General features: G+C 38.0%; 2 protein-coding genes across 8 annotated transcripts in view; one reads left to right on the top strand and one right to left on the bottom strand.

Annotated features, from left to right (window-relative positions):
• LOC103877852 (endogenous retrovirus group K member 7 Env polyprotein-like) overlaps positions 1–14,524 on the top strand; it is a 337,491-nt gene that overhangs the window by 264,558 nt on the left and 58,409 nt on the right. For 2 of the 4 annotated variants that reach the window (XR_004177627.1, XR_004177628.1), the window contains exon 4: positions 7,708–7,765. The gene's annotated coding sequence lies outside the window, so the exon portion shown is untranslated. Of the gene's footprint in view, positions 1–7,707; positions 10,335–14,524 lie in introns of those variants that run through there. The other 2 variants (XR_004177629.1, XR_004177630.1) reach the window with 2 other exon arrangements.
• Positions 850–13,917, bottom strand: MMP8 (matrix metallopeptidase 8). Of its 4 annotated transcripts, XM_009187170.4 has the most exons (11): positions 13,683–13,916; positions 12,389–12,455; positions 11,352–11,596; positions 10,544–10,692; positions 10,331–10,456; positions 7,404–7,565; positions 5,286–5,403; positions 4,285–4,418; positions 3,584–3,737; positions 2,808–2,911; positions 850–2,512 (listed from the first exon to the last, which is right to left on the bottom strand). In XM_009187170.4, the coding sequence occupies exons 1-11, from the start codon at positions 13,742–13,744 to the stop codon at positions 2,403–2,405; spliced, it is 1,431 nt and encodes a 476-aa protein (XP_009185434.2). In that variant the 5' UTR covers positions 13,745–13,916; the 3' UTR covers positions 850–2,402. The 4 variants fall into 4 exon arrangements, with proteins under 4 accessions (XP_009185434.2, XP_021782177.2, XP_003910649.2 ...); XM_021926485.2 differs by lacking the exon at positions 3,584–3,737 and having other exon boundaries at positions 13,683–13,917; XM_003910600.5 differs by lacking the exon at positions 12,389–12,455 and having other exon boundaries at positions 13,683–13,917.

Here is a 14,524-nt window from a genome sequence, read left to right as displayed (position 1 = left end):
GCAAGACCTTGTCTCAAAAATTAATAAATAAACAAAAAATAAATGAATACATTCTAAGCTTAGGTCTTTATATCTCTTGTGCTCATTCAAAATATCAGTGTAACAGCTGGAAAATACTACATGTTGTCAACAAGATAATTTTTTTTAAAGGAATAACTCTTTGAATTCTTTATTATACTTCATATTACAGTTCACTGTCTATGATTCTGTCAAATGTGGTTAAAAAATAGTATGAGATCAGTTCTCATCTCAAAGATGTATAGATGAGGTTTGAGCCAAGAATCCATCATACCTAGTGCAACTAGCAGGTGTTCTGAGAAGATAAGACACTCATTTTCATGACTGCATTTTCCTAAAACTTTCATAACTGACATTATAGAAAGTTTTAGGAAACATCATAGTCTGAAATTGATTCTACTATTAAAAATGGAATATTCAATTCTTATAGGTCCTTTTGCACTTGTTACATTGATATGATGAATTGCTTATACATCTCTCTCATTTTTCTTAGCACAGTCCCTGAAACATAATTCATAGTAGGTAGTTAATTCTTGCTGAATAAATCAGTGAATGAAATGAGAGTATATACTTGTTTCAGTTTTCTTATTTTGTAAAATAAGTTGAGAATAATGTGTTAACACACTTGAGGAAATTTTTGAGGACCTCAAATATTTATAAAATATTTCACACACTCTGAAGCAGTATCTAAAGTTTATTATCAGTATTATAATAATTCTGACACAGGAATTATATATATCTGCAAATATATCTAAAATTGCTATTCCTTTTTATACTTTAGATGAATTATGTGGTAATATTTTAAGAAATTAGAAGCAAATCACAAATCAGTCATTTGAAATAAAAATCTTTAATATGAACTTATGTAATAGATTATTTAAATTTTTGAACAAGAATAAAGTTGCCAAATTAGTTATCTGTGGGATTTAAAAACTTCAACAGAGAAAGAAAATAGGAGGTACTAGTGAGAAATACATTTTATAGTCCACATATTTATTGTATAATAAGCTATATTATATTCTAATAACAGCAAATATAACATTATAATGATTTTGACATCTGGACTAGCTAGACATGGTCCCATAAATCCTATAGTTCTTAACAAAAAAACCCATCAGTTAGCAAACTTACACATCTAAGCTCAGTTTAATGCAACTTAATGAGACATTGAATTTTATGCAGCAAACCCCAGTTATCTATAGTGTGTGCCCTCCTGAGTACCCCAGGAAATAGAAGCAAAGAACTGAGGAACATCAGATCCAACTGGCCCATTTGGGTTTGAACTCTAGGAGAGAGCAAGGAGGAGGCAGGAGAGCAAGTGGTGGTTCTCTTTTGGCTGCTATTCTGGGAAGATGCCCAATAGTTCTTAGCAAGGGTTCCACTTCTGCATTCTATGTTGATTCATTTTTGTAAGGGAGATGTACTGTGTTTAGTACCTCATGTCTAGGGTTGCTGTAACAAAGTACTGCAAATTTGGTGGCTTAAAACAAAGGAAATTTATTCCCTCACAGTTTTGGAGGCTAGAAGTCTGAATTCTGCAGGTGTTAGCAGGGTCACACTTGAAGGTCACGCTTGAAGGGAATCCTTCCTTGCCTCTTCCAAGTTTCTACTGGTGGCTTACAGTCCTTGGAATTCCTTGGCTTGCAGATGCGTCACTCGAATCTCTGCCTCTGTCTTCACATGGCCTCCTCCCCTAGGTGGCTATGTCTCTCTTCTTCTTATAAGAACAACAGTCATAAAGGATTTAGGGCCCACCCTAATTCAGTGTGACCTCACCTTAACTTAACTAATTACATCTGCAAAGACCCTGGTAAGCTCACATTCATAGGTACCTGGGGTTAGAACTTCAACATATCTTTTATGGGGGACACAATTCAACCCACGAAATATATCATCCACATTTCTTTCCAAGGGTAGAAAACAGCACCACATTTTCTGTAAAGGCAAAAGGTATTGCTAGATTGTTTATAACCCTTATTTCTAACCAAAATCTAGTTCTAAATTGCTTGTAGAAGATATACATAGGACATTTAAAGAGACTGAAGGATGTATGAAGTCAGATAGGCAAGTAATATAACAATAAATTCTAGAAGTCAGATATGTAAGTATTGAAATAGTAAATATTGAGGTGACAAAAAGGCTTACTTTCCTTCTCTTTGATGGATTCACTAATTTAAGATGGAATGTGTAAGAACTGAATAAGCCTCTGCAAACAGTGGAATATTCCAAACATATTTTCACTGAGGACAGGCAGAATGGATACAGTGATGGGAAACAATGACTTAATATTGAGAAAAGTATAAGTGGGACACAATGTAATGAAAATGCATGCTGAACTTCCCTTCCACATTCTGAAAATGGATACAGCCACATTTGATTTCGCTTCAGCTATATCTACAGTTAAGCCATTTATTGGCTCTTGCAACTCTGGTAACTCTCTCAGCAATAAGATCAAATGCATAATATCTTGGTCCACTGAAGAAAAGAAAGAAGTCTATAAAAAAAGAGAGATAATTTATTGAATTAGCTTACAGAATATCTCAGATGTCTTCAGTTAGAAAACCTTGCCCTTATTCCAACATAACATTCCAATGCAAACATGCTATTTAAAAAATTTAAACACCAGGTGCGGTGGCTAATGCCTGTAATCCCAGAACTCTGGGAGGCTGAGGTGGGAGGATTGCTTGAGGCCAGGAGTTTGATACTAGCCTGGTCAGCATAGTAAGACCATGCCTCCTCTATAATAAACAAACAAACAACACATTTATTAGTTTTTTTTTCCTACTTACGTTCTTGCTGGAAAACTGCATCAACTTTATTCTCTATTCCTGGAAAGGTACCTGATATGCTTTTGGGATAACCTGGTTCCATGAATTGTCTTTGGTTATCATATCTGGTAAAAACAAAATGTCACCAGATTTAACACCAATATAGAATATAACAAAAATTTTTTTTAATTGTGTATAATTTACAAAGTCTCCTCACACATATTTTTTCATTCAGTTCTCACAATGCCTTGTTTACTAGTATTAAGAATGGTTAATTTCCCTACCTAAGGGTACACATTTATAAAACATATGGGTATCATTAATTCGAAAACAGGCTTGATGGCTGACACACTGTTATATTTTCAAGGCTTTTACTTAATTGGTATATAGTATAACTCCCTCTGCATGTGTATATATATAAATGTACATAATAGGTTCAACTTGGGAACCAAATTCTGCAGGCTATCTGGACAACATTTGCTTGCATATGTCTGAATTGAACTCATAAGTGAGAATTAGCCTAAATCTTTCTTTGTATCTCACGCTAGTGCTTTGTTAAGGATTTCTGTTTCATGATGCAGAATCCTCAGTACTATTGCATAGAGATTTTAATTTTATAAAAATGAAAAATTTCAAAAGCCATGGTAACATCAATCATCCTGTAAAAACAATATATTCTTGGTAAAACCTACTAGAGATTACCTAGATTGTTTTAAACCTTCAAATGCTTGAAAGTTTGTAAGCAGTGTAGAGAAACACAGATTTCAACCTATAACTGAAAAAATAGTTTACATTACCTCCAGAATTGGTCATTTACAAAGAAGTATGTTTTACTTCTGTAGAAAACAGCTGCGTCAATTGCTTGGACACTGCTGGGGAAGCCATAGTTTGATATATCCCTGGGATAACCTTGCTGAATGTCATAGCCACTCACAGCCCAGTATTGGTTGCCTGTCAATGATTCAGGTTAAATGTTAAATAAGACGTTTCCATTTTTGCAAAATAATATATATACCACTTCTTGGTCTTGCACATAGACATGAAAATGGAACAAATAGTCTTTAAAAGATGAAGATGATAAAGTTAAGTTCAGGGGGGCTGTGAAAAGCTTAACGGTTCCCCAGCGCCTATAAAAAATTAAAACTTCTGAGCAAGACATTCAAGGCCCCACAATTTGTGTGACTTTTATACAGAAACCAAATTAAAGCCTTGAGGAGTCTTAGAGAAGGATATCTGGGATGAGGATGGAAGAATGCGAACGACAGTCTAGTGTGGTCTGATTTTGTTGGTGAGAAAACCAAGGCTGAAAAGCAAGTAACCCACTCAGGTTCACACAGTAGTTAGTGGTCCCGATGGGGCCCAACCCTAGTCTTCTGGCAAAAGCCTGTCCAGCTTAATGCTGTCATTAGCTCACCATGAACCTGGAAGGGATCACAAAGAAGTCCTGCCCCCTCCCTTCAGGCAGAACTAACATAAGATGAAAACTTTAGGAAGTTACCTTTGAATAGGAAAATGAGGTCCCTGTCAAAATCCTCATAAGCAGCCTGTATGCCAGTTGGAAGGGATGGCCAGAATAGAGAAATAAAATTCATTTCGACACTTTGTAGGTGAGGATGCCTTCTCCAGAAGTACCTAACGGGACATAAGGAAACACGCATGCACACACTTACACATAACAGTCTAAGTAGGCAGTTCCTGTGACTTTTAGGCTAGTAATGGTCCTTGCAGGATTGCTGGGAAAATATAACAAAGCTAACGAATGCAAAGTTCCTAGCACAGTGACCAGCATATGGCTAAGCTTTATGGTGATATTGTCCATCTGGAGAGTACTTCACAGCTTTCAGAGGAGGTTATGGGAGTGATCTTATTTGATTACATTTGGCATTGTCCTGCCTTGGACATTGAAAAATCTTACTTTGCAGTATCTTTCCTTATTGCTCCCACTAAATGCTGAGAATATATTGATAAAAGCAACAGCACGTGCACTCAGCCTGTGATTGCACACTCACGAAATAGCCAATGTACAAATAAAAATTTTGCTCAGTTAGATGATTTGCTGCACAGCTAGCTAAGTGCAGGTTCCATTTACTTGACTGATTTTGGATGGAACTGAATGGTGCTTTAGTGTTTCAGCTCTGGGGTTCCCAAGCAGCTGTAGCCCATGTCTGTTTATATCACCAAAGGCATCTGAATGTTTGTGAATGTTTTCATGTTTTGCTTTTTTTCCTGGATGTTTTGAGTTACCCAGAAAATACTCGATTGCATAAATTCAGTATAGACATAAAAATGGTACAAATAGTCTTTAAAAGATGAAGATGATGAAGTTAAACTTAGGGTCTATGATAATCCTAGTGGTGCCCCAGAACCTATAAAAAATTCCAATGAGAAGCAGAAGTGTAGAATTCAAGGAAAACGTGACTAACGTGTGACCTAATTTGAATCCAGTTTTAAGGTGTATCAGTAAGAGGAATCAAAGGAAGAAATATTTCAATTTTATACTCGTCTTTAAAGAAAAGTATTTCTCCACGGAGTGTGGTGATAGCATCAAATGTCAATCTGGGGTCGCAGGATTTGGGTGTGCTTGGTCCAGTAGGTTGGATAGGGTTGCTTGAAGGTCCTGAAAAAAAAAAAAAAGGTCTTTTTTATGAGCATAAGTCCAGTGTGTCTCTTGGGTACATCAGAGACTTCTCAGAAAGGTGAAGGGTCTTCATGTGAGGGTAAGTGCTACAAGACTATCCCATAAAGTATTAAAGTAACTGTATATTTCATCCTTTTAAAGTTTTTGTTTCTTTAATAAGAGTAATGATGGTTTTCAGGGTGAGTTCCAGGTCAAACTGTGAAGTAAAGAAATTTGAATTCTATGCCCCTTTCTTCCCTTTTAATTCTAACTAATTCTTCTCTGACCTCTCAGTTCCTGTTTCTGCTTTTTCGGTTACTCAGTATCTACTGCCTCTCTCCTCACCGAAATCCACTTTCAGGAAAGAGTGATATTAGTCTTTTACCCTATAGCATGCATCTAAGTCAAATTTTAGCAATAGTTTTTCTATAAGTACTTGAATTTTCATGTGTTTTCTCACTGTGGAATGAAAGGCTATTATAATAGTTAAGATAAAAACACCGGTGAACAAAATAAGGGGGTGTTGTTGGGGTGGGCAGGAGGAAGTTGGGGAATAGAGGCAGTTAGGGTAGGCTCAACATTTCTGAAATATCTACGATCACAAAAAAGTTCCCTGGTTGTGGCACCCTGGCATGCTTGCTTGATTTTATAGTACTGTCCCACCAGAGAGGGAAAAGGGCTTTCCCCAATTCCACTCCACTCCATTCCACTCCATTCAATTATATTTCACTGCAATCCACTATTGCATTCCATTCCATTCGATTCTAATCCATTCCATTCCATTCCACACTTTTTTAGAGAGCAGTAAATCCCTTATTGGTTTCTTGTTTTTATTCACAGCCAACTAGGGAACAGAAGGGCAAGCGTGAAGAGAGATGTAATGGTCTTATCCAGGCAATATGGCAAAAGGCCCCCTTACTTATGCTTGAAATGTATCAGTAATGCCTTAAAAAAGTTTCTTTTTTCTCTCCATACTCTACTACCATTCCTCTTCTTCTTCTTGAAAATGCCTTGCTTTGTTTATACACATTTTAAATTTACATAGACTTATATAGTATGTAATTTAATTAATACGTTGTGCAATATATCTCATTCTGTTTCTTTTTCACAAAGTATGAAGTTTTAAAGACCCATCTGTATTGTTGCCACATGTGCATCTAGTACCATGCTTCTGACTGCCGGACATCACTTCATGGTGTGCAACTACCACAGTTTATCTGTATAGTCTTCTCCTAATAGACCCCTAGATGCCTTCCAACTTCCACCACCACAAACAAGACTTCAGTGAACATCTTTGGCATGATTTGTACATGTTCCCTTATGGATCTATATGAGAATTTCTTTGACAGATACATCTAGGAGCAGGATTGCTGTAGGAAAAAGAATAGTCATGTCTTTTTAGAATATTTAAAATTGGGGCCAGGTGCAATGACTCCTGCCCGTAATCCCAGCATTTTGGGAGGCTGAGGTGGGCAGGTCACTCGAGGTCAGGAGTTGAAGACCAGCCTGGTCAATGTGGTGAAATCCCTTCTCTACTAAAAATATAAAAATTAGCCAAATGTGGTGGCAGGCATCTATAATCCCGGCTACTCGAGAGGCTGAGGCAGGAGAATTGCTTGAACTTGGGAGGCAGAAGTTGCAGTGAGCCAAGATCACGCCACTGCACTCTAGCCTAGGCAACAGAGTAAGACTCCATCGAAAAAAAAAATTAAAATTGGTAATTTGGGAAGCCTAAAAAAGAAGAAAAAAAATTCCCACCATCCAAAGACAATAACTGGGAAGAACTGTAGTTCATTTCTTCTTAAACTTTTTTTCTTTTAGGGCAGCAATAGAGGCTCAGCCCCTCACATCTTCTTTGTTAATGCTGTATTACTGGGGAATTTCAGAGTTCAGTTTTATGGAAACTGCAGTAGTGCAAAGGAAGAGATATTCAGATCCTGGGAGCGTTCGCCTATTCCCAGGTCCCACCATGTACTACAACTCTCTTTAGAAGACCTTACCATAGATGGCCTGAATGCCATTGATGTCATCTTGTGGGAGTGAGTAGTTGCTGGTTTCCCTGAAAGCATAATTCGGATACATCAAGGCACCAGGGTCAGAGGAGTGAGCGAGCCCCAAGGAATGGCCAAATTCATGAGCAGCAACAAGAAACAAGTTGTAATCTGAAATTCAAACATGGGTGGTAAACAGCTCAGTGTGGATGCCAGGGTGGCAGAAACATGATCTCAATGAATGCAACCTTCAAGCCAAAACTGCTCAGGGAAATAGCCCTTCCCATGGCTGTCTTTTTCATCTTTCTTTCAGATACCTGAGAAAGTGGACATTGAGAAGAATCAAAATAGTAGTCACAGTTGGGAACTAGGTGAGTACGGACTTCTTATAAACTCTTAGAACCCAGAAAAGTTGCATTTATTCCAATTCTCATATTTTACAAATGTGCATCTGAGATTTGGAGAAGTGATGGCAGAGTCATCATGACTTTAGGAACCCTTCTTCTCTTGCGTTCCCACATTCACCATTTACAGTGTCCCAGACCCTCAGTCTCATGAGTAGAGTCCCTGTGAGCAAGTAGTTAGAAGAGAAGCCAGCCCATCAGTGGAGCAGCCTCAGATGGAGGGCTGGCTCATGTTGGCTCCCTCATCACCCACCCCTTAGCACCAGCTCTTCTCTGTTTCTGAGCTTTCTAAGATGCTGTAGGAATTCTCTACTGAAGAGAGACAAATCCTACCACTTATTGCTCTCTTTCTGCATGTTTTAACTTCCATAAGCATAGTGCTGTTCACAACTGGGAACTTAAAACCTTCCCAGGATCCCACTTCTTATGAAATAAAGCCCAACCTCTTTTGTCTGGCATTCAAGACCTCCTCCACTTGTCTCCAGCAGATATTTGAGTGCTTGCCTTTTGACATGAATCCTTCAGTCCAGCCACTCTATTTGCTGCCTCACAAACACACTGATGCGTTTTTGTACATGCCTACTTTTTTCAAAAAGCATAATTGTAGAGTACCTACCACATACTAGGCAATCTAAAGTTATGTAATCCTCATAACATTTTTCTGAAGTTTTATTAGCAATATTTTTATAGTAAAGTGACTGATGCCCATAGATTTTGAATAGCTTGTACTTCATCCTGCAACTAGTAAGTGACAGATTGGGGTCAAACCAAGGTATGATGGCAAGATCCATGCTCTTACTACAATGTTCAACTTCTTGTTGATAATTAGCCTGCTAAAATTCTACCCATGCTCTAAGAATTGTTTCTTATCACATCCTTTTTAAATTACGCATTCATGAGTGCATTTCAGAAAAATATCTTTGAATGCCTGGAATATCGTAAAAGGAACTGTGGGCAATTTGTTGTGATTCTCTGCTCTACAGGGAGTACGTAGTCTAGAAGAGGAGAGATGTGTGCAAACAACTTAAAAGCACACAAGGAGTGATGACAGAGAAGGAGATACAAAAGCTGTCAGAATTCTGCAGAGGAAGTTCTCATTTCCAGCACAAGGCAAGATAGAAGGTGGCCTTTGACATATATAGCATGTTAAGATGAGAGAGATTTTAAAAGATGGTGCTTGGGGCATGGGAAGAGTATTTCAGGGAGAGGAAGCAATTCAAGCAAATGTGAGGAAAATGAAAAGCATAGGGTGTGACCTAGAAACAGTGAATGTACAATGTGGGTGTTAGCCCAATGTGAATGGTATATGTGAAATAAGAAGACAAACCAAGAAAGAGAAGGATGAACAATCACCAAGAGCCTTCAATACCAAGGGGAGGTATTTGGACCTTATTTGGTGCAGAATATGTAAACATTGAAACTTTCAAGCATGAGAGTGATGTGATCCAAGATGGGCTTTCCAAAAACAAACCCTGTTGCAATGGTAGGAAAAATTAGAGGGAGCACAGACTGGAGATGGAGAGTCCAGTTAGGAATCTAGATCATTCGTTCAGGTAAGAGGTAATGAACATCTGAACTAGTGAGGAGGGCAACAGGAATGTAGAGGAGCTGAGGGTTATTACCTATCTTTGGCTACACACAGCTCCTAACATGTGGACTTAGGTAGAATAGACCCTCGTAACATACCCATGTTGAGAAAATGGCAAGAGGAACAGGTGCCAAGCAAAGGTAAAAGGTGCCTTTCTGATTATTTTCTGAAAGTGCTCTCCGGCATATTGTTATGCCATGTTTTGGGAAGTATCACATGGTCTAGATATACCTGTACTCAGCCTCATTTCTTCCCTTTATGCAGCCCAGTCCTTCTTAATAGGAGCCTTCTCCTGAAACGAGTGACTTGCTGCACAGAAGCATACCACTGAAAAAAAGCTCCAAGAAGATGAACTAACTAGATGAGAGGGAAGGTGGCTGCTCTTTTCTGAATAGACTGATTTCTAAATGAATTTCCAAAAAATGGAAAAATAGGCTCTTTTCAAACATCACTAAATTTGGGAATATTAAAATAAAGATACATCCTAAAGCAGGATCTGTAAAGAACCAGATAGTAAATAATTTAGGCTTTGTGAGCCAAATGATCTATGTCGCAATTACTCAGCTTGCCATTGTAGAGTGAAAGCAGCCATGGATGATATATAAACAAATAAATGTGGCCCTGTTTCAATAAAATTTTATTTATACAGACAGGGGCCAGGCAGGATTTGGCCATAGTCTGTAGTTTTCTGATCTCTGCCCTAAGAAGTAAGGTCAGTAATTAGATTCAGCATGTCTTTTTCTTTCTTTCTTTTTTTTTCTAAAGCCAAATTGAATTAGTATAGTGAGGTAGCAACAATTTCAAATGATCACTTTTTGTGAGTTTGAAATATTATATTACCTTTATTGCGTGTGTGTGTGTGTGTGTGTGTGTGTGTGTGTGTATTCTAATCTGTAAAAGGTTAATTCAGAAGCTGTGTGTGGACATAATCTTGATTAACTTACTTGTGAAGTCTTTGGTCCATGTTTCTTCGGCATCAAAATGAGCATCTCCTCCAATACCTTGGCCTGGCTGAAAGGCATGAGCAAGGATTCCATTGGGTCCATCAAATGGAGAATTGTCACCGTGATCTGAAATCAGAACATTTGTATTAGATCCTTGCCAAGTTTCAGGTTAGCCAAAGAAAGCAAAACTGAGCGTGACTGCTTTGCACCTACCTCTTTGGAAAAAACCAATGTTGATATCTGCCTGTCCCTGTGAGATCCTGGTGAAGGTGAGAGGTGACGCCTTACTCCAGACTTCAAAGGCTTTCTTAATAGCTCCTTCTACATCAGTCTCTGACAGCTGCGGTGTATAGTTTAGAATCCTTCAAAATGAGAGGATGTATGAAGAGTTAAATTTTATTTAGAACAGTAGTCCATCAATGGATGAGTTGTTCTGTTTTGAAGTGAGTTGCATCATGGTGTGCTATCACTGGAGAGGATAAGGAGGGAGTGCAGGTCTCAGGGTGGAGGACAGATGTGGGTTCTGAACAAGTTAATACATGTCTTTAAACCTCAGTTTCTTATTCATAAAATGAGGATACTAATATAGTATCCCTCTCATAGGGCTGCTGTGGGGATTAAATACATATAAAGCATTTAGTTCATTACTTGTCAAATAGTAATATTCCACAATATTAGATATTATTATTATTAAGATGTATGAAAGGAGGGACTTGACTCTCTCTAGCAATGATTAAGCCTTTGTTGGGTCCCAAAGTAAGTGCTTAGAGAGATAGTCTAACATTGCCGTAGTCCTCTTTAGATTGTTGGAGAAGGAAGACTAAAACGGGAAGCTTTGGAGTGGAAAGAATCCATGGTATCTCAACATTTTCATTCCCATTATTCATTCATTATTCATACTCTACAAAGGCAGGGATATTTATCTACTTGTTCCTAGTGTATCCCAAGAACAGTGTCTGTCATATAAAAGCCCAGTCCATACTGGATGAATGAGCGTATCCTGAAACCCTAGAAATATCACCTGTAGGTCAAATTAGTGTGTTCCCACTTGGGGTTTCCTGGGGTTAACATAAAATCACCACTGTCAGGCACTCCACAGCGAGGCTTTTTCATCATGTCCAGAGTTTCCTCATTTGGCTTCCCCGTCACATTCAACCCAAAAAATCGTTGCATTTCTTTAAGCTTTTCAACAATCATACTAGTGCCATTCTTCCTCATAGACTGATACTGGTTGCTTGGTAATTGGTAGAACTTTTCCAGGTAGTCCTGGACAAAGACAAGCACATAAAGGTCTTGCTGTGAAAGTACTTCCAGTTCTCTGGTCATTTTGCAACCCTTTCTAAGTTACTACAGAGGTCTGATAACCTGAGAGCCACCTGAACAATAACACAAACTAATTCGTAGGTTGGCTTTGAGAGAACAATGCTTTTTAGAAAGAACAGTTTCTCCACTCAGTGCTCCAGTTAACGGTTATGCATTAAAAAAAAAGTGCCTCACACAGGTAAAGTGCTACTCTACAGTCAGAAGACTGTCTTCTTGTTTTTATAAAAAACTTAGAACTAACATTAATTGACTTCTCTTGAGGTATTTGTTGCATCAATGCAGTCCCTCTTTTTTATCCTCTTCATTACTGTAGAAAAGGCTTAATTATTTTTGTGAACAAATGGAAGTACGGAGAATTAAGGAATTTTCCAAGTGATGATTCAGATTTTAACTCACCATGTTGCCTCTCAAATAAGAACTGATAATTTCAAAATAATTCCAAATATCTTTTTGGGGAACAGCAATATCATTGATATTAGCATTTTATTCACCAAAGTAACTCTTTGGAAGTGTTAAATTAAGTTTAGTCAAAATCTAAAAAGTTTAGCCTAAAAATTATCTATTTTAAGTTTGGCTTAAAAGTTTCTTCATACATAGTGAACTGTAACCTAACTAGACCTCATGCTGCCTGTGAATACCTAGCGCCTTGTCAGGGTCTTAGTCCATTTTCTGTTGCTATAACAGAATATGTGAAGCTGGGTAACTTATACATAAAAGGGGCTTATTTTCTCTCACAGTTCTGGAGTCTGGGAAGTCCAAGATCAGGTGGCTGCATCTGGTTGGCTTCTGAGATGGCCTTGTGCTGTGTCATAACATGGCAGAGAAATGAAAGGGGAGCAAGCATGTGTGAAAAGGGGCAAAACACAAAGGGCAGCCCCTCCTTATAATACCCATTCTATTAATAACTAATCTAGTTCTGCAAGAGCCAGAACCCACTCCAGCAAGAATTAACCCAGTCCCACCAGAGTGTCATTAATCTTTCTTAATGACCTAAATACTTCTTAAAGGACCCACTGTCACACGGGCTACTCAGTCTTTAACACATAAATTCAAGGGATACACGTTGACCACAGCAGTAGGTGACACTGACTAGATCACACACTTTGGAATCAGACAGGCTTGGGTTCAAATCTCAACTCTGCCATGAATTAACTGTGAGCACTTGGACACATTATTTATCTGATTTAAGATATTTTTGTTTCTGAAATGAAAATAATAATGCTCCAATAAGGTTCTTGTGAGGATTAAATGAGATATTTGTGAAATGCGTAGCAGTTGCCTTGCATGGAATAAGCACTCGATGAACTTTACATCAACCCGGGGGTTACAATTACCATTGTAAGAGATAACCTGTTAATAATAATAATAATAATAATAATGTTTTCCCCAAACTGTAATGCTAAGAAAACTGTGCGTGAGAGATTTGTGGCAGAATTCCTTTGTGTTTCTTAAAAATTCGGCTTCACTTTCAGATGGTGAAACAATGGAAAAAAACTATTGGTTCTATTTTTATAATGCTTCCAAGAGTTTATCAACAGTTCGCAATCTGGTGCTGGGAAATATGATTATACTATGTACTGATTTCTAGTTCATTATAATCTACCATCCTCACATTATTTTCTATATCTGGAATTTTTGACAGCAAAGAAAATGCCTGTGTGGAAGCACCAGACATATAGTAACTTGATTGCAGATATCCTGGAAGGAAAACCTTTAGGTCAATGAGAAAGAAAATAACATCATTTTATAAATAAAACCATTTCTTCTACAAAAGTTTCCCAGCTAGAGGTAACTCTACAGCAGTATTTTCCCAGTCTTTAGAGAATTCAGCTTGTTTTCATGTCCAGCTTTTAAAAGGCCTAGTCCTTACCAGCTTGGAACCCTCCAAATCACTAAAAGGAGGTGTTCAACCTCAAACTAATCACCCAAATAATTTCTTTCAGGCTGTTTTAATTAACAAGAGAAAACAACCCACACTATTTCCTAATAATCAGCAAATTAACCATCACCTAACTGATAGTTCATTTACCTGAACAATTTTTGTATTTTCCTCTTTAGAAGATACAGGAAAGGCCTTGGAAATCTGCACATGGAGTAAGAGCAGAAATGGAAGCATCTTCAAGGAGAACATGATATTCTCTTCAAATTCTACCCCTCCTGGCTTTCTTTCTGCCCCTCTGGGTAGGGCCCTTCCCTGGCGAGCACCTTGATGTTCACAGCGTCATGTGTCACAGCTCTCTTGCAGTCCTCTTTAAAGCCATGTCTTAAACAATTGCTGTATCAGGAATATGAAGCAACATAGGTTAATTACACTCTGACAGTTTTGAAATTTTATGATGTGATTTAGTACCCCAAAATGGGGGAGTCTTTCAACAGTCTTTCAAAACTCCAACTTTCTCCTCTTTGCTTTTGGGTGTTTTAGTTATTTCCTTTTACAAAATTGGTCGAGAAAAAGGAACAGGGGACTAATCCTGAGGTTATGTGGATACATTTTCTGGCCATGTAAAATGTTGAGGTTGAATTAACTTGTGCAGGGGAATATTTTGAGGCTTGTGGTAGATATGTTGGGATCAAGGAGCCCAATTAGAGAATCTCTGTACTTATCCTCCCTCACTGTATGTGGAGAGAATGAGTGACTGACTATGTTATTACAAAGCAGGCTTTGTATGGGGGCCTTAAGCTGCTTCTGGAGGATGTGGTTTGGCATCAATGTATTAGAAAATCCCTAGTCTGTAAGCTAGACTTTCCATGGAAAATATAATGAGAACAATATTGATGATGAAAATAATGAACATTTGCTAAAAATGTATGATCCTCCAGACATTTGTACTGTCTTCCATGTATTACCCCAATCCATCTTCACATAGCCTT

This window comes from Papio anubis, chromosome 12 (assembly GCF_008728515.1).
Source record: "Papio anubis isolate 15944 chromosome 12, Panubis1.0, whole genome shotgun sequence".
Lineage (NCBI taxonomy): Eukaryota > Metazoa > Chordata > Mammalia > Primates > Cercopithecidae > Papio > Papio anubis.
Note: the sequence above shows the minus strand (reverse complement) of the source record. Positions and strands in the feature narration are given on the sequence as shown.

Bases quoted from the DNA above. Each gene is read 5' to 3' on its own strand.
- MMP8 (XM_009187170.4), bottom strand. From the start codon at position 13,744: ATGTGCAGATTTCCAAGGCCTTTCCTGTATCTTCTAAAGAGGAAAATA. The intron at 7,566-10,330 runs GTAAGTTAATCA...TTTGAATTTCAG, and splicing joins ATGGACCAAAGACTTCACAA to ATTACAACTTGTTTCTTGTT. The intron at 2,513-2,807 runs GTAAGTAGGAAA...CTTTTTTTATAG, and splicing joins TGCAGTTTTCCAGCAAGAAC to ACTTCTTTCTTTTCTTCAGT.